The sequence below is a fragment of the Loxodonta africana genome, chromosome 26, assembly GCF_030014295.1.
Source record: "Loxodonta africana isolate mLoxAfr1 chromosome 26, mLoxAfr1.hap2, whole genome shotgun sequence".
In the NCBI taxonomy this organism is placed as follows: domain Eukaryota; kingdom Metazoa; phylum Chordata; class Mammalia; order Proboscidea; family Elephantidae; genus Loxodonta; species Loxodonta africana.
The window spans coordinates 46211379-46230684 of record NC_087367.1 but is presented as its reverse complement, the minus strand read 5'-3'; the positions used below and the strand labels follow the sequence as shown (position 1 = coordinate 46230684).

The following is a 19306-nucleotide window of genomic DNA, read 5'->3' as shown; positions in this document are numbered from 1 at the left end:
TCTCCCTTGACCCGAAGGGGTGAGACCAGTGGAGTATCTTAGATGGCCACTCACAAGCTTTTAATACCCCAGACGCTACTCACCAAAGTAGAATGCAGAACATTTTTTTATAAACTATGTTATGCCAATTGAGTTAGATGTTCTCTGAGACCATGGTCCCCACGGGCCTCAGCCCAGCAATTCGGTCCCTCAGGGAGTTTGGATATGTCCATGGAGCTTCCATGACCCTGCCTTGTACAAGTTGTGCTGGCTTCCTCAGTATCGTGCACTGTCATACCCTTCACCAAAGTCACTACTCTGGACTCTAAAGTTCTTTATGAGGACATTGGTAGTTCAGTAGTAGAATTCTCTGCTTCCATGCAGGATACCTGGGTTTGATTCCTGGTCAAGACACCTCATGTGCAGCCACTGTCATTGAAGTGTCATTGTTGCTATGATACAGAACAAGGTTCAGTGGAGCTTCCAGACTAAGGTGGCTTAGGAAGAAAGGCCTGGTGATCTACTTCCGAAAACCAGCCAGTGAAAACCCTGTGGGTCACAATGTTCCGACCCACAGCCGGTCACGGGGATGGCGCAGGGTTGGGCATTCCCGTGACTTGCTCCGATGTGCATGGGGTCACCATGAGTCGAGGGTCAGCCCCACGGCAGCTGACAACAACAACAACAACAAAAATCCTTAAAATTCTAAGACACTGAGATGCTTTCTGGTATGAGAGGTACGCGATCTCTCCCCTCTGTGGACGGATAAAGGTAAGGTGTGAAATTTGACTGAGTGGTACAGATGGGTGGACGGCCATGGAAGGAAAGGTGTGACACTGGGAGAAACTAGCTAAGGGGTTGGGTAGTTTTTAGAACTGTGCAAACCAGAGATTTTGTGAACTGGGGTTAAGACAACTCAAAGTGAGCAGTTTTCAGATTTGTATGTCTGTTTGTGTGCAAGTGTGTTATTGTACAAATTACAAATTTTTAAAACTCTGGATATTTCACATACAAATTCAGCTTTCCCACTTCTGCTGAAAAGAACTAGCATTCCTGCCCCAACCCCCTTCCCACACAGCAGCAATGGGGAGGAGCTGATCAACAGCTACCCCTTTAGGTGAAATATGGACTCTCCTGAGTACTTCAGTCCCCACCACTCTCCGGCCAGGTCCCTTATCCACCTTTCTCACTTGACACCTGAAGGCATCTGGGTTGCAGCCACTGTTCTGGAATTCCACGTGGCCTTGTTAGAGACAGCGACTTGATACTTCACAGATGCTCAGGAAAGTCTGCTAAAGGATCCTTGGGAGAAAAGAGAACAAATCAAGGGTAAAGGTTAGTGATGAGCATACCAGAATCCCCTAGCCTAGATCTGAACTCCTGGAGAAGGTTCCCCTAGAGCTCTATGCTTCAAATGCCCCACGAGGCAGGCACCCCATAAAGCCAGCTTATCAGAAGTTGGTTGCTATTGCTTTCATTTTAATAAATCAGTGAGTGAGAATTACACTAACAGTGCCCTCAAAGCTGTTGGAATGGTGATACCTTTTAGTATTCACTAACTATCACATAATTGGGTCATTGGCAACATTTATAACCTGATTTTTCTTTCCTTTGCGGGTTACCCAACGATGCTGATAAAGTTCCTTTACCTGCAGATATGAAAATGAGCAGCCATTTCGAAAGGCAGCGGAAGAGGAAATTAACTGTCTGTATAAAGTCATTGATGAAGCTAATTTGACAAAAATGGATCTGGAGAGTCAAATAGAAAGCCTTAAAGAAGAACTTGGCTTTCTTTCAAGGAACTATGAAGAGGTAGGTGAGGGCTGGGGCGATGCTGGGTTGTCGCATGGCCAGAGGCCTGTGCTTGCTTCAGAACCTGTGGTAGCTCACCTTGGCCTCTCCACACTGCTTGCCCAGACCTGCAAGGAAAGGGGAGGTAGAATATTTTAATCCTCGTAGTGGCTTAGGTTGAGGGCAGTGGTTGTTCAGTGGTAGAAGTTTCACTTTCCATGCAGGCGACCTGGATTCAGTTGCCAGCCAGTGCACCTCAGTGCGACCACCACCCGTTTGTCAATAGAGGCTTGCCTGTCGCTATGATGCTGAACAGGTTTCAGCGGCGCTTCCAGACTGAGACACTAGAAAGAAAGGCCTGGCAATCTACTTCAAAAAATCAGTCAATAAAACCCTATAGGTCACCTGCAGGCAGACCTTTCTCCTGGCCATGCCAGGCTGCAGGCCTTCTCCAGGTCTCTGCCCTGTTCAGGCAAGTGTTACAACTCTTCAGCTCAGCTGAGAGGAGACCTCATCCACCAGCAAGCTTCCTGCCCGAAGGTGCTCAACTCTCTCACTCTGTGGGTCAGCAAGACTACTGCAGCCGTCTGCCAGTCCTGTGGTTCTCACCACTCCTGCTGCTGCTGTCATTTCTTTGCTGCTGAGCTCTGCCGTGGTTGCCACTGTGTCTCTCTCACCTCATACCATCTTCAGTGTTACAGCTCTCTCTCTCCTGGGTGTAGGAGGTTCTCAGTGCACGGACCCTGGGACCAAAGGAGGTGCTCCACTCCAGGCTCTTCCTGATGGTAGTGAGGTCCCCCTGAACCTTTGTGGGATTGGCCTTTATATTCAATTTCAAGGCATGGCCCTCCCAGCCAGACCACAAACTAACCAATCGCCTCGGTAGACCACGATCACTCAATTTGTATAGTAATCGACCAGTTCCCACAAGGTCACTTAATCCTATTTGATGGTTTTACACGTGCTATTTGTACAGTATACTGGCCAATCCCTTGCAAAATTGTGACCTAGCCAATCATTTTGGTAGAATTATAAACTCAAGACCAGAAACGCCATATATAAGAGAAGCCCATCGCACTGCACTGTGTAAGTGCATACCCAATTTAAAAGTTGCTAACATGTATTTAACATGTATTAGGTTCTGCAGCATGGAAAGAAACAGGCAAACAGACAAGAAGATATTTAAAGTTCAGGTTTAGAAGATTCCTCTTAGTGGCTAACAAAAAGTTGGGATATTTGAGCCCATCCAGAAGTGTCTCAAAAAAAGGCCTGGCACTCTACTTCCAAAAAATCAGTCATCGAAAGCCCTATGGATCAGAGTTCTACTCTGACACACATGGGCGGCAATGAGCTGGAATCAACTTGAAGACACCTTTTTAAAAAATATTTTCCTCAATAATGTACATTTAAAAAAAAATCAAATTCAAGGGTTTTGAGATGTGAAATAAGGCCTAATAGACGCAGATAGCCAGGGTTTACATGACATTGTATGAATCCACAAGTGCTTCCTAGAGATTTTGTAAGTAGTTCAAGCTTGCTACATTTTATCATTTCACATGTCATCATTTCTACTAAAAAATTGTTTAGCTGTGACATCAACAATGGCTACATTTATATTCACAGTCCTATGATCTCCCAAGTAAAACTTCTCTAATCTACTTATCACAGAGCTAAAACAATAGGAAATATTAAATTTTAGTCAATAAAAACTCTTGCCTTTGTATCAAAACTTGACCTGTCTGGTATCTTCTGTTCTTGATTAGGTTATCATTAATATATACCAACCATCAACTATAAAAGGAAAAAGGATTCAAATTATCAGTAGTATAAAAAACAAATGATTTAATGTTAAAAAAAAAAAAGTATCAGTCACAATGGCCCAGTCCCATTATACATGCAGTTGTCATGAGTCAGGGACAACTCAAAGGCAGCTAACAACAGTGGGATCTAAACACAAAGGGCTCTGGGGACCAGACCAATATATAAATGGGGAAGGCATCGTGTCAAAGCCATAGTGAGTGACAACGGTGCCTGTGTTGAATTGAAGGGGGCATTCCCTAACTAAAGGCATTCTATTTCAGGTTTTTTTTTTCAATAATGTATAGGACAAACAAAATAACGGTGAGGGTAGGTCCAGCTTGTGGTTTACATGTACCCATTAATGAAATTAGGTCACATCAGAGTGACAGGATATTACGTGGCCTAGTCCCCTGCAAAACCACACTGATTCTAAGCCAACTCACACATACCACTGAACCAATCTCTAAGGTGTTGCCAGTCGAGTCTACAACCTCCCTTCAAATCCCACTTAACAATGCTCACATCAGGAAGTTTCTTCTTGAGTCCGACCTTAAGCTAACCAGGAACAATGGGCACACTTCCTCGTCTTCTTAGCTCAGTAGTTTGACAGCCGTCTCCAACCGAAACCTTTCAGAGGCTCCAAAATTATCTTTAAATCTCTTTCCACGTAGTCTGACTTTTTGCCTAAATTCATTTTGCTGCTGTTGCTTAGTTTGTTGTCATTTTTGCTTTGACCTGAATTTGTGAAGATCAGCCTAAGAAATACACCTTGGGAAAAAGAGAATATGGCATCTATGGCTGGAAGAGGGTCGGGGACTTTGCGACATTTGGCGGTGGCAGAATGAAAAATGAATTGTCCACAGAGCTGAGCTTCTACTGGCTAAAATTCCAGGTCCGTTCTTGCTCTCCTGGAGCTCATGCGAGGTGTCATTGTTGTTTTCAGGACGTGAAGCTGCTGTACAAACAGCTGGCTGGGTGTGAGCTGGAACAGGTGGAAGTTCCCATTGGCACTGGTCTGGACGACATCCTTGAGACCATCAGAACTTACTGGGAGAGAGATGTCGAAAAGAGCCGGGTAGAGGCAGGAGCCTTGCTGCAAGCCAAGGTGAGAGGCAGGCCCAGCATCCTTCGCTCTGCCCATGCAGAAGGATGTCAAGCAAAGACGAAAAACAGACAACACACAAAAGAGGAAATGCAACTGTTTAGCAATAAGTTCAATCTCATTAAGCATAGAAGAAATGTAAACGACAATAATAGTTTTTGCTTACCTGTCTAAAAGCAGAAAATGCTTTCAGTGGTAATACTCAGTGCTGGCAATTATGTGGGGAAGCAGACTCCCCTCAACATCTTTCAGTAAGGAATTTGGTGATTTGAATTGACAGCCTTAAAGATGCCCACATCTACCAGTAAATAATCTGGACACTATCTTAAAGAAATAATTGAAAATACTGATAAAGTTTATGTCCAAATATACTCAGTGAAGCATTATAAAAGTGAAAATATTGGGGGGGGGACCTACATAAATGTTTAATAACGGGAGAATAATGAACTAAACCACAACCTAACCACGTGATAAAATATCAAGCAATTAGAAATGATGAGTACAAAGCACTTTTAGTAGCATGGGACAATGCTCATACTATAAGGTAAAATGGAAAAAAAAAAAGAGTGCAGAATGGCCTTTACCAGGGGGTGACAAACTTTTTCTGCAAAGGTTCAGATAGCAAATATTTTAGGCTTTGTGGAACAGATGGTCTCTGTCACAGCTGCTTAACTCTGTTACTGTAGTGTGAAAACAGCCACCAACAATATGTAAATGAATGAGCATGTGTTCTAATAAAACTTTATTTACAAAACTAGGAGGTGGACTGGATTTGGTCTGTAGGTTATAGTTTGTCAACTTCTGGAATACACAGTGGAGTAAAGCATGCAAACAAAAATTAGGCATCAAGATTGGAAAGGAAAGATTAAAATACTAACAGTGTTACCAGTGCTTGTCTTTGATGACAGACCTATCTGACCCTTTTTTTCTTTCTCGTTTTGAGTGTTTCTCAATTGTTTCTTAAGTAGCATTAATTATGTTCATGGTGGGAAAACAACTTTTATTAAACCTCATGAATTATAAAGGAATTAACCACAAAAGAGGATACACGGTATTTATTTTTCCTTTCAGAGCTTTGTTGGCACTGTGGTTAAGAGCTCACCTGCTAGCCAAAAGGTCTGCAGTTGGAATTTACCAGCCACTCCTTGGAAATCTTATGGGGCAGTTCTATTCTGTCCTATAGTGTTGTTATGAGTCAGAATTGACTCGGTGGCAACGGGTTTGTGTTTTTTTTTTGTTGTGTTTTAGTCTTCCGTTCTCTATGTTGGGGTTCATGACTTTGGGGTTTTAAGGCAGAGGAGGAAAAGAGCAGAAGAGAAAGGAAAACATGAAGCAAATGGGGAAAATAAGGTAGATGTTTAAGGGAACGCAAGAGAACCGCTCTTGCACTCTTAGGAATCACGTGTTGTTGTTGTGTGCCGTCAAGTTGATTCTGACTCACAGCGATCCCGCAGGATAAAGTAGAGCTGCCCCACAGGGTTTCCAAGGCTGTAAATCTTCACAAAAGCAGACTGCCACATCTTTCTCCCACAGAGCGATTGGTGGGTTCAAACCACTGGCCTTTTTGATTAGCAGCCCAGCACTTAAGGGCCGCACCAACAGGGTTCCTTAGGATCCAATTAGTGGTTTTCAACTCTGGCTGCACAGCGGAATTACGTCAGAGGCTGTCTTTAAATGCCGTGCCCAAACCCAGACCAATAAAATCTGAAGGAAGGGAGGGGCTTTGTGATTTTAAAGCTGTCTGGGTGATTGTCATATGCAGCCAGGGCTGAGAGCCATGACAGCTATAAAAGCTACCAAAAGAAAACTACGACAACTCTTTCTGTTCTTTCCACCCTCAACGCCCCTGCCCTCTAAATACCAATAGGAACCTTCCCAGCAGGGTCTTCAATTCTGGACCTCTCAAATGTTTTCCAGCCCAGAGAATCTCTCTCACTCTTGCATTTCTCCATCCCCTGTTGTTGTTAGTCATCACTGAGTTGGCTCCGACTCATGATGACCTCATGTACAACAGAATGAAACATCGTCTGGTCCTACCATTTTCATGTTCGTTGGAATGCTCAAGTCCATGATTGCAGCCACTAAATATTTTGAGTGCCTTCCAACCTAGGGGGCTGATCTTTCAGCGCTATATCCAAAAATGTTCTGTTGTGATCCATAAGGTTTTCATTGGCTCATTTTTTGAAGTAAATCACCAGATGTTTCTTCCTAGTCTTTCTTAGTCTAGAAGCTCTGCTGAAACCTGTCCATCATGATTGACCCCGTTGGTATTTGAAATACCAGTGGCATAGCTTCTAGCATCATAGCAACATGCAAGCCACCTCGGTCCAATAAACTACCCCCTTTCAATAGCTTCTTTTCTTTTAAACCTTCAATTCTTTGGGCCAGGTTACTACAAACATTTTGTGTGTGTGTGGCAAATAGGTGCCTAAGTAGCTAAACAAAATGCAGCCCCACCCAAGCCTAGCGAGAGTTGGAACAACACAGAGGTAAGGTGAAGTGAAACCATAGATTTGATTTGGTTCCATTTCTTCTTTTTTAAGACTCATGAATATTTGTAACAATTAAGGACCCAAGAGATCACCCAATCCTATTCCCTCAATTTAAAGGTGAGGCAACTGAGACCCAGAGAGGGCAGTGGCTTTCCCAAGGTCACACAGCGACTGGCAGCACCACTGTCCAACTCTCCTGGCTCTCAGCACAGTGACCTTTACCCCACTTGGACTGTCATTTCTCTCTGGCTTTGTTTCCAAAGCTAAATCTTGGTGCCCCTGTGGTTTGCCACCTTGCTTCTCTCCCAACACTCCTGTGGGGTACACTACATAGTAGTGATTATTTCCTTGAGAAAGGGCAAAGCTATTACAACTAAAGGAAATAAATCCTGTATGTTATGAAAAGGGGTCCTTGGGTGGCGCAAATGGTTAACACACTCAGGCGCTAACCAAAAGGTAGGAAATTTGAGTCTCCCCAAAAACACCTCAGAAAAAAGGCCTAGTGATCTACTTCTGAGAAATCAGCCGTTGAAAACCCTGTGGAGCACAGTTCTACTCTGACACCCATAGGGTTTCCATGAGTAGGGGCCTCTGTGAGTCAGGGTCCCCAAGAGTCGGAGTTGATGCCACTGTAACTAGTATAGTATGAAAAAGAAAACAAAAAAAAAAACACCTGGCATTATTCACCTCTCACCCACTTGAGAATCCTCACCAGCCCAACAGTAACTCAAACATTAACTCCGAACAGATCCGTTCATGTTTTAATAGAGTGATCTGAAAGCTGCATCTCAGAGAAAACAGCGGTTGTTTCCGTTTAGCCGGAGCCTCCTGGGCCTCTTGCAGAGAGGCAGAGCTCCGAAAATATTTGCAGAATGAGTGAATGCCTCTGATCATCAACAGAGATCAGAGCTGACAGCTAGAATGCCTCCAATAAATAGTTTTGTCAGTTGCAGCTGTGCCCTAGGGGGCTGACATTTGCCCATCCTGAGCTTCTCTTGTCGGGTTCTTGGCTGCAAAGCACAAATGTAAAATGGCTGAGCAAGCACTGCTTTCAGAAACTTGCAAAGAAAATGCAAACATGAGCTAAACTGCCTTTCCGCCCAGGGATTAATGTACGTCTTAGTTTGGGTGCCCCCAGAAGCAGATCCTGAGACAAATAGCGAAATGGAGGTGATTTATGTGGGAGCTGGGGGTGGGGGACACCCGTAGAAGAGGAACAGAGAAGTGAGGCAGAGAAGGAGATAGAGAGTGAGCTGACCAACGACAGCATCAAACCAGCCACCACCAGGGGCCTGGGGGCACAAGGCCACGGAGAACTCTAGGGAATGGTATAGAATACAGGAGGTGGGAAAGGCCAGGTAGCTAGGGTATTGTGGCCACCTCCCACCGGTCCCCTGCCCTCTGCTAGCAGAATGGCCCTTAGAGAAAGGCCTCGGGCAAAGCTGTGTGGCTGCTGAGTGGGAAGCTGCGGGGTGCTAGCAGGGTAACATCTGAGGGATAGGTGGGGGCCATTGTCAGCATCTGCTACAATTTCTCTCCCAACTCTTATTTTTTTAATCATTCAGAGCTTATAAAGAGGTTCTGGCTAGCGGCAATATGACCCCCACATTCTCTGCAGCCACTGGGATAGGGACTTCACTCACCTTGGGGGTCAAGGTCTTGGAGCTTCTAAGCCGTAGGATTCGGTGATGGGGGAGGGGTATCAGATTAGTCCAGGGAATTTCTGGAGGGTCTTAAAGTCTGGCTCTTCCTTGTCTGTTTGCTGTGGGACTCAGTGTATTTGCGGATGCTTGGGACCCTCAGACAATACACCGTACCACTGTGCAGACATCGGGTTAGCCGTGGAATATGGTCCACAACCTGCAACCAATAGACCTTTGAAAGGCCACCATGGGGAATGCTGACAGCTTGCTGCCATTCACACTGTTTTGTAGGATTCATGTGCTAAGACGTGTCCATCCTCTAGATTTACAAAAAGGAGCCCAGGTGGCACAGTGGTTAAGTGCTTGGCTGCTAACTGAAAGATCGGCGGTTCGAAGCCACCAGCTGCTCTGTGAGAGAAAGATGTGGTAGTCTGATTCTGTAAAATCATTGTTGCTAGGTGCCGTCGAGTCAGTTCCTACTCATAGCAACCCGATGAACTATAGAACAAAACACTGCCTGGTCCTGTGCCATCCTCACAATCGTTGTTGTGTTTGAGCCCATTGTTGCAGCCACTGTGTCAATCCATCTTGTTGAGAGTCTTCCTCTTTTTCACCTACTCTCTACTTAACCAAGCATGGTGTCCTTCTCCAGGGATTGCTCCCTCTTGATAACATGTCCAAAGTACATGAGAGGAAGTCTCGACATCTTTGGTTCTAAGGAGCATTCTGGCTGTCCTTCCTCCAAGACAGATTTGTTTATTCTTCTGGCAGTTCATGGGGTGTTCAATGTTCTTCGCCAACACCATAATTCAAAGGAGTCAATTCTTCTTGGGTCTTCCTTATTCATTGTCCAGCTTTCACATGTATATGAGGCCATTGAAAATACCATGACTTGGGTCAGGCGCACCTTAGTCCCCAAAGTGATATCTTTGCTTTTTAACATTTTAAAGAGGTCTTTTGCAGCAGATTTGCCCATTGCAATACCTCGTTTGATTTCTGGACTGCTGTTTCCATGGGCATTGATTGTGGATCCAAGTAAAAAGAAATCTTGACAATTTCAATCTTTTCTCCATTTATCATGATGATGTTTTTTGGGCTAGTTGTGAGGATTTTTGTTTTCTTTATGTTGAGGTGTAATCCATACTGAAGGCTGTAGATTACAACCTTGAAAACCGCATGGGGCAGTTTGACCCTGCCCTATAGGGTCACTATGAGTCAGAATTTACTCAATGGCAATGGGTGGTGGTGAGAGTTAACAAACAAAACACAGCGCTGAACGCGTGTGTGCTGTGCCCTGACCTTGACCATATTAAGGTCTCTCAATGCCCTTATCCCCTAAAACATTTGTAGACTTTGTGGGCTTATTGAAATCACCCCATTAATTATTGTTAAAAGACCTAAAACCCAGAAATAAAACAGCCCAATGAGAGCACTTTTACTCGCTAGCACCTGGCCACTCAGGATAATCTCCTTTTTTGATCAACTCAACTCAAAATCAACTAATTTGGTATCTTAATTACAGCTGTAAAATCCCTTCACTCTTGTCCTATGATGTAACCTAAATGTGGGCATAGCGCCAGGGGACAGAGATCAGGGAGACCACCTTAGAATTCCATCACACCAGGTCTCCAATAGAAAGACATCCTTTCTGCTCATTCAATTCTTAAAACAACCTCGAACACAGGTACCTTCATTATTCCCATTTTACTGATGTATTTACTGCTACTGGCAAGAAACAAAGGAAGGGAGAGAGGCAGGCAGGGAGAGAAGGAAGGAAGTTTCTAGTTTTCCTGCAGCTAGGTTATTTCCACTAAATTTTACTTTCACAGAATGCAACTATTTCAAAGATTCTTTATTACCGACAGGAAAAGGATGTTCTGGGTTGTAAAAAAACACCTTCGAGACTATCAGGCAGTTATTGTCTTTCATGCCAGTGTTAGTACACTGTGAGGAATATAGTCAAATATTTACTCTAACTGACACTTTTTCTTATAATATGTGAACCTCCTAGAAACAGGGCCACCCTAAAACCAAAAAACCAAACCCATGGCCATTGAGTCGCTTCTGATTCATGGTCGAGTCTACAGGGCAGAGCAGAACTGCCCCATAGGATTTCCAAAGAGGGCCTGGTGGATTCGAATTGCCGACCTTTTGGTTAACAGCCAAACTCTTAACCACTATGCCACCAGAGTTTCCAGGGCCACCCTATAGGCTAAGAATTTCCAAAAGGTCTGAGCCAAGCCACTTGAGATTCAAAAGATTGGCCCTTCCCACTCCCATTTGTCCATGGATGGGATATGAGCCCCGACAAGACTGCAAGATTTTAAGATGTATTATTCATTTTCTACTGCGGCATAACAAATTGCCACAAACTTAGAGGCTTAAAACAACATTGATTATCTCATAGTTTCTACTTAGTAAGGGGCCTACAGTTACAGTCTTCTGCTCAAGGTCTCACAAGACTGCAATTAAGGTTTCAGCCAGGGCTGTGTTCTTGTCTGGAGCTCAGGGGCCTCTTCCAAACCTACCCAGGTAATTGGCAGAATTCAGTTCCTTGCGGATGTAGGACTGAGACTCTCAGTTCCACAGACTGGTCACAGCATGGCTGCTTACTTCTTCGAGGCCAGCAGGACAGAGTCACTCTTTTAAGGCTTTAATCTGTTTAAGTCAGGCCCACCCAGGATACTCTCACTTCTTATCAACTCAAAATCAATTGATTTGGGAAAAATCCCTTCACCCTTGTAATGTAACTTAACCTAATCAAAGAATTAGTCCCTGGAGAAGGACATCATGCTTGGCAGAGTACAGGGTCAGCGGAAAAGAGGAAGACCCTCAACGAGGTGGATTGACACAGTGGCTGCAACAATGAGCTCAAGCACAACAATTGTAAGGATGGCACAGGACTGGGCAGTGTTTCGTTCTGTTGCGCATAGGGTTGCTGTGAGTCGGAACCGACTCAACGGCACCTAACAACAACAATCAAAGAACATCAGCAAAAAAGAGGAAGACTCTCAATGAGATGGATTGACACAGTGGTTGCAACAATGGGCTCACACAAAGATTGTAAGGATGGCACAGGACCAGGCAATGTTTCATTCTATTGTACATATGAGGTTGCTATGAGTTGGAAATGACTCAACAGCACCTAACAACAACAACAATCACAGGCACGGGGACATTGGTGGTTCATTGGTAGAATTATCACCTTCCATGCGGTAGACCCAGGTTTGATTCCTGGCCAGTGCCCCTCATGTGGGAGCCACCACCTGTCTGTCGGTGGAGGTGTGCGTATTGCTATGACGCTGAAGAGGTTTCAGCTGAGCTTCCCAACTGAGATAGACTAGGAAGAAAGGCCTGGAGATCTACTTATGAAAATCACTCAGTGAAAACTCTGTGGACCACAATGGTCTGATCCTCAACCAACCATGGGGAAGGTGCAAAACCAGGCAGCATTTCGTTCTGTTGTGCACAGGGTTGCCTTGTGGGGGCTGACTCAATGGCAGCTAACACCAATAATCACAGGCTAACACCAGCAGGCAGAGGTCATGGGAACTATTTTAGAATTCTATCTACCATACCAGGTCCCCAATGGTGAAGCAGAAAACTAGAACTGTATCCCTCTCCCACCTCCTGCTGTCTCATCTTCACTTTCAGGCAGACAGCTCTTCTTCAGCAGATGTCCTTCTTGGGGACCCCAGGTCATCTCTTCCTTGTCCTCAGTCTGGGCACTGGGGGGCCTCTGCTCCCTCACCCTAAGCCTGATCTGAAGTCATCTCTCAGCCTTGTTACCCTGCTCCCTGAGATGTTCCTTCTACTCTCCTTTATCCAAGGCTAACTCCACACCCTCATTCCCAGAAGCCTCCTACCTCTGTCCCTCTGCAGCTGGATAATATGTGCAATAAACAAAGGCTTTATCAATTATGAGCAAAGGCAGAGATATAGGGTGGGTGAGAGAGAACTCAGCCTCTTTTCAATAAAGGGAGTCCCTAGGGGCTGTGAAGTCCATAATAAACCAACTGCTCCCATGCCTTCAGCTCTGACAGTAGGTCTGCATTTGCCTCGGGTCATCTTAAGGCATTTGTGGTCAGGAACTCTGTCTGAGCTATAATGGTCAGAATGATGGATTGTGGAGACTATTAAGAATGGAGAGAGGTAAACAGACTGAAATGAATTGTGAGGTTTCTGGATGTCAATCACCTTAGAGTAGGAAGAGACATTAGAAATTATCAAGAGCACCGCCATTCAACAAACCTGTCTTTGATGATGGAAATGTTCTATAAAGTGAACAGAAGTCCAATATGGCAACCACATGTGGTTACTGAGCACTTGAAATGTGGCTGATACAACTAAGGACTGAATTTTAAATTTTATTTAATTTTAATGAATTCATATTTAAATAGCTACATGTGGCTAGTGGCTATAATATTGGGGCAGCACAGCTCTAGATTTATCCATAAGGATATGAGAGACCTTAGATAATATATATGTCTGTCTCCATATCACCCATATTCACAAATAATAATTTCCTCTGTAAAAACAAATATTTTATGAAGGCTGCTCTATCTATGCCATTTCTTTTCTTGCTTTTACCAAGAAGAGCCAATATTGTCTAGTAATTATGAGATGGATTAAAATGGGTTTCTGTTTCTCGGACTGAGGCCACTGGCTCTACGATGCAAGATGGCCTGATGTGGCATTGCCATGTTAGCCAACTGGGAGATTCCTTTCAAGGAAAATAGAGAGAGCAAAATCCCTGACAGAATCTTGTAATCTAAGGGGGCCTGCGTGGTGATGAGGTGGCTCTAATTGCTGGTGGCTCTTCAGTAAAACAAGTCATGATTTAATTCTAGTTTGCTCACAGCAGCCACTAACGGGGAGTCACCTAGTATTTCTCATAGTATGTCCCAGAGAGCTTTACAAAAGGGTCCCTGGTTGTTTCTTTTCTTTTTTAATGTAATTTTGTTTAAGCATTCATTTGGTTCAAAATTCAAAATGCACAAAATGATATACAATGAAAAGTGTTATCCAACTCATGTCCCAGCCACTCAGTTCCTTTCCATGGGCTTAGTCAATGTTATCCTCTTCTCGTGTATCCAGAGACATTTAATGCATATACAGAGAAGCAGGTGTATATTTTCTCCCTCTCTTTTAACACAAATGGTAGTATTTGGAAAACACTGCTTTACAGGTGTCCAAGATTATACCACGGGGCGGTGGCGGGGGACAGGCTATGGCCTACATGCCAAATCTGGCCTCCTCCCTGGTTTTGCAAACAGTTTTTTTTTTTTTTTTAATAATATTTTACTGTGTTGTCAGTGAAGGTTTGTACAGTAATTTCGGCTCCCATTCAGCAATTTCTACACAAGTTGTTCAGTGATACTGGTTACATTTTTCAAAATGAGTGGACATTTTCATTTCTATTTTGGTTGCTCTATTTCCATTAGTCTAGTTTACCTGCCCCCTTACATTCTCATCTTTGTTTTAAAGTAGTTATTAGCCATTTGGTCTCACATAGGTGATTTTTTTTTTTTTTTTTTTTTTAAGGAGCACAGTTCTTATGCGTGATATTCATTATTTTTCGAGCCAACTAGTTTTTTAGCTACAAGGGGACCTCCAAGAGTTAGTTTTGTTTCAAGGTTTGAAGAGTATCTCAGGACAATAGTCTCAGCCAGCCCAGTAGGTCTGTTTTTTTTTTGTTGTTGTTGTTTGTTTGTTTTAGGAATCCGAGGTTCTGTTCCTTGTTTTTTTTTTCCCATTGCAAGTAAAGTTTTATTGGAACCCAGACATGCTCATTTATTTATGGCTGTGTTTGCACTACACAGCAGAGTTGAGTAGTTACAAGAGACTGTATGGCCTGCAAAGTCTAAAATATTATCTGACTTCATACATAAAAAGTTGCCAACCCGTCTTCTACTACATGGATGTGTCAGGATTTATTTAACCGGTATCCTGCTGATAAACAAACCTTTAGGAGGCTTCCCATCTTTTGCTATTACAAGTAAGATTGTAAGGACTAACTTTGTATACGTCCCATTTCCAAACATGGAAATATATCTATCTGTAGGATAAATTCCTAGACATGGAATTGCTAGAATTTGCATGAACTATGCACATTGGTAATTTTGATAAATGTTGCTAAAATGCCCTCTACAATGGTCGTAACAATTTTCACCCCACTAGAAATATTTGAGAATGCCCATTTCCCCAGTCTCACCAATAATGTGAATTCTCACACTTTGTGATCTTTGCCAATATTATAGGTTAAAACATAGTTTTTCAGTGTAGTTTCATTTTGCCTTTTTCATATTACGAGGTAAATAGAACATCTTTGTAACATGTTGGATTTCATACCATATTTCCCTTTTTGTGTACTATTAGGTCTTATCTTTTGCCTACTTTTTAGAAGGTTTGTACCCTTTATTGATCTATAGTGGCTCTTGTGTCTTAGGGAAATTAGTCTTCTCTCTGTGACATGAGTTGTAAATCTATAAGTTTGTCACTTGTCTTTTTATTTGATTTATGGTGATTCCAGCCAGCTTTTGAAAAATATCGTTAGCCAGTAAGGAAGGGTTTTTGTAAGAGCCAGTTAGGCCAGTATTTGATTCCTGTAGTTGTATGCCACAATAAGGTATCCCAGCTGGTGGGACAGGGGACAAAGTGTGTGTGGGGGTGAAGGGGGGAATCAAAGTAGTTTTTAAAAGGAAAATTTAGAAGACTGTTTCATTGAGGTAGATCCTGCCTATTCTTTGGTTGTTCTTTACCCTACCCAAGGCAACATATATAACACGCTAGAAGGCACTCCTAGGCCTTCATCTTCTATAGTGTGTTTTCAAACCCACAATTGGTTGAACATCAATATCTGAGTAACTATTTAGGGATTACCTAACATTGCAGTCTCCTCCTTATACCTTCTATCAAGGAATGTCCACTCAGGCATTCATTCAAAATCCATTTATCAAATAAAATCAGGTGTTAGGCCCTGCACTTGGTACTGCAGACACAAAGTCCCTAGCCTCAAAGAATGTGCATCCCTGCCCACCTGATCTCAAAGCTTATCTCTGATATTTTAATACTAGCTCTTTCCCACGAAAAGGGTGGGGATCCCATTTCTAAAAGAGGAGATTTGCAAAAATGAAACAACACAAATACCTGAGAAATTAAGTTAGCGCATTTCATATGCAACACTTGGTAGTCTCCCAGAAGTCAGAGCAGAAGAGTCTTGTCTTTTTAGGAAGGAGACAATCTCAGTCAACTCAAACAAAAATCCTACAATTTAGACTTCTGCAACAATTACTTTAAGGAGAAAAATATATTTTTCTCTTCAGAATTAGACTCACTGCTGAGCCTCATCTTCTGCATGTATCAACAGGGCATGCTTACTTATGACCAAGGGGGCAACAAGTCCACAAAGCCTTTGGCTGTTCTGTGTTTCCTTTGGTGGCTTCAACAGAGGCTGGGAATTGATCCTTGTTAACTTCACTAGTGGGGACAATCGTCTGCATCAACAGCCCAAGGGTGATTCCTGTGAAGTGGAGGTCAAACACATCTCCACCCTCCAACCTTTTTACCTATTCTCACACCAGCCATCCCTCCCACGGCACTCTCTGGGTTCGATAATTCATCGCAATGGCCACACAGAACTCAGACAATACTTGCAATTATGGGGTTTATTAAGAAAGCTAGAGGTTACAATTCAGGATTAGGAACAACTCAGGATACAGTTCTTCAGTCAGGACAGCTTTTCAGCTGTGTCCACAGGCAGGCCTCTCCCTCAGCCCCTGAGCCCCTGGACCTGGCCTCTGCCCTGCTCAGGCAAGTGTTACAAAGCTCTTTAACTCCACTGATAAATACCCATAAGTACCCCACCCTGCCAGGAACCCTCCAGCCTGAAGGCACTCAACTCTCTCTCTCCATGGGTCAGCAAGCCTAGCTCTGCCAACAAGTGCTCAGAGGTACCCCACTCTACCAGGAAGCCTCCTGACCAAAGGTTCTCAGCTGTCTCTTTCCATGGGTCAGCACACCCACCATAACTGCCTTGCTTCTGAACTGGGAAGTCTACCGCTCCATCTTGCACCAGTCTCCTGGCTCTACTGCCGCTGTTTCTCTGCCACTGTTTCTCACCGTACCATGCTGTCTCCAGTGTTACAGCTCTCTCTCTGTCTCCTGGGTCTAGGAGGTTCTCAGCGCAGAGGCCCTGGGTCCAAAGAATGTGCTCCACTCCCGGCTCTTCTTTCTTGATGATAGTGAGTTCCTCCCTCTGCTCTGGAATTGGTTCTCTTTTAAGTGTAACAGGTTGACAAAACTGACCAATCCCCTCATTAGGGTTCTAGTCACCTTATTTACATGGTCCCACCCCCACAGGGGTTCCATGAACCTTATTTGCATAGTCCTACCCAATTACTCCCCAACCTGTCTGTCAGTTTGTCGTACTGTGGGGGCTTGTGTGTTGCTGTGATGCTGGAAGCTATGCCACCAGTATTCAGATACCAGCAGGGTCACCCATGCAGGACAGGTTTCAGCTGAGCTTCCAGACTAAGACAGACTAGGAAGAAGGGCCCGGCAGTCTACTTCTGAAAAGCATTAGCCAGTGAAAACCTTATGAATAGCAGTGGAACATTGTCTAATATAGTGCTGGAAGATGAGCCCCCCAGGTTGGAAGGCACTCAAAAGATGACTGGGGAAGAGCTGTCTCCTCAAAGTAGAGTCGACGTTAATGACATGGATGGAGCAAAGTTTTCCGGACCTTCATTTGCTGGTGTGGCACAACTCAAAATGAGAAGAAACAGCTGCAAAAGTCCATTAATAATTGGAACTTGGAATGTACAACATATGGCTCTAGAAAAATTGGAAATCGTCAAAAATGAAGTGGAACACATAAACATCAATATCCTAGGCATTAGTGAGCTGAAATGGACTGGTATTGGCCATTTTGAATTGGACAATCATATAGTCTATGCTGGGAATGACAACTCGAAGAGGAATGGTGTTGCCTTCATCGTCAAAAAGAACGTTTCAAGATGTATCCTGATGTACAACGCTGTCAGTGATAGGATAATATCCATACGCCTACAAGGAAGACCAGTTAATACGACTATTACTCAAATTCACGCACCAACCACTAGGGCCAAAGATGAAGAAATAGAAGATTTTTATCAGCTGCTGCAGTCTGAAATTGATCAAACATGCAATCAAGATGCATTGATAATTACTGGCGATTGGAACGTGAAAGTTGGAAACAAAGAAGAAGGATCAGTAGTTGGAAAATATGGCCTTGGTGATAGAAACAAGGCCGGAGATGGAATGATAGAATTTTGCAAGACCAATGACTTCTTCACTGCAAATACCTTCTTTCACCAACATAAACGGCGACTTTACACATGGACCTTGCCAGATGGAACACACAGAAATCAAATTGACTACATCTGTGGAAAGAGACAATGGAAAAGCTCAATATCATCAGTCAGAACAAGGCCAGGGGCCGACTGTGGAACAGACCATCAATTGCTCATATGCAAGTTCAAGCTGAAACTGAAGAAAATCAGAGCAAGTCCACGAGAGCCAAAATATGACCTTGAGTATATCCCACCTGAATTTAGAGACCATCTCAAGAATAGATTTGATGCATTGAACACTAAGGACCAAAGACCAGACGAGTTGTGGAATGACATCAAGGACATCATCCGTGAAGAAAGCAAGAGGTCACTGAAAAGACAGGAAAGAGGAGACTCTTAAACTTGTTCTTGAGCATCAAGCAGCTAAAGCAAAAGGAAGAATTGATGAAGTAAAAGAACCGAAGATTTCAAAGGACCTCTCGAGAAGACAAAGTAAACAGTTATAATGACATACGCAAAGAGCTGGAGATGGAAAACCAAGAGGGAAAACACATTTGGTGTTTCTCAAGCTGAAAGAACTGAAGAAAAAATTCAAGCTTCGAGTTGCAATAGTGAAGGACTCCATGGGGAAAACATAAACGACGCAGGAAGGATAAAAAGAAGATGGAAGGAATACACAGAGTCGTTATACCAAAAAGAATTAGTCGACATTCAGCCATTTCAAGAGGTAGCATATGATCAGGAACCGATGGCACTGAAGGAAGAAGTCCAAGCTGCTCTGAAGGCATTGGCAAAAAACAAGGCTCCAGGAATTGATGGAATATCAATTGGGATGTTTCAACAAACAGATGCAGCGCTGGAGATGCTCACTCGGCTATGCCAAGAAACATGGAAGAGAGCTTCCTGGCCAACTGACTGGAAGAGATCCGATCCAACCGGATGTGGAAATTATAGAACAATATCATGATTATCACACGCAAGCAAAATTTTGCTGAAGATCATTCAAAAACGGCTGCAGCAGTATATCGACAGGGAACTGCCAGAAATTCAGGCCAGTTTCAGAAGAGGACCATGGGTATCATTGCTGATGTCAGATGATTGGTTTAAAGTCAGGAAAGGAGTGCGTGAGGGTTGTATTCTTTCACCATACCTATTTAATCTGTATGC

The 19306-nt window shown here is 43.5% G+C and overlaps 1 protein-coding gene across 1 annotated transcript in view; it reads left to right on the top strand.

The window, feature by feature from the left end:
* BFSP2 (beaded filament structural protein 2) overlaps positions 1 to 19306 on the top strand; it is an 85870-nt gene that overhangs the window by 52591 nt on the left and 13973 nt on the right. Inside the window, exons 3-4 of the mRNA XM_064277303.1 lie at positions 1635 to 1791; positions 4514 to 4675. Coding sequence (XP_064133373.1) covers positions 1635 to 1791; positions 4514 to 4675 — 319 coding nt within the window. The remainder of the gene's footprint in view (positions 1 to 1634; positions 1792 to 4513; positions 4676 to 19306) is intronic.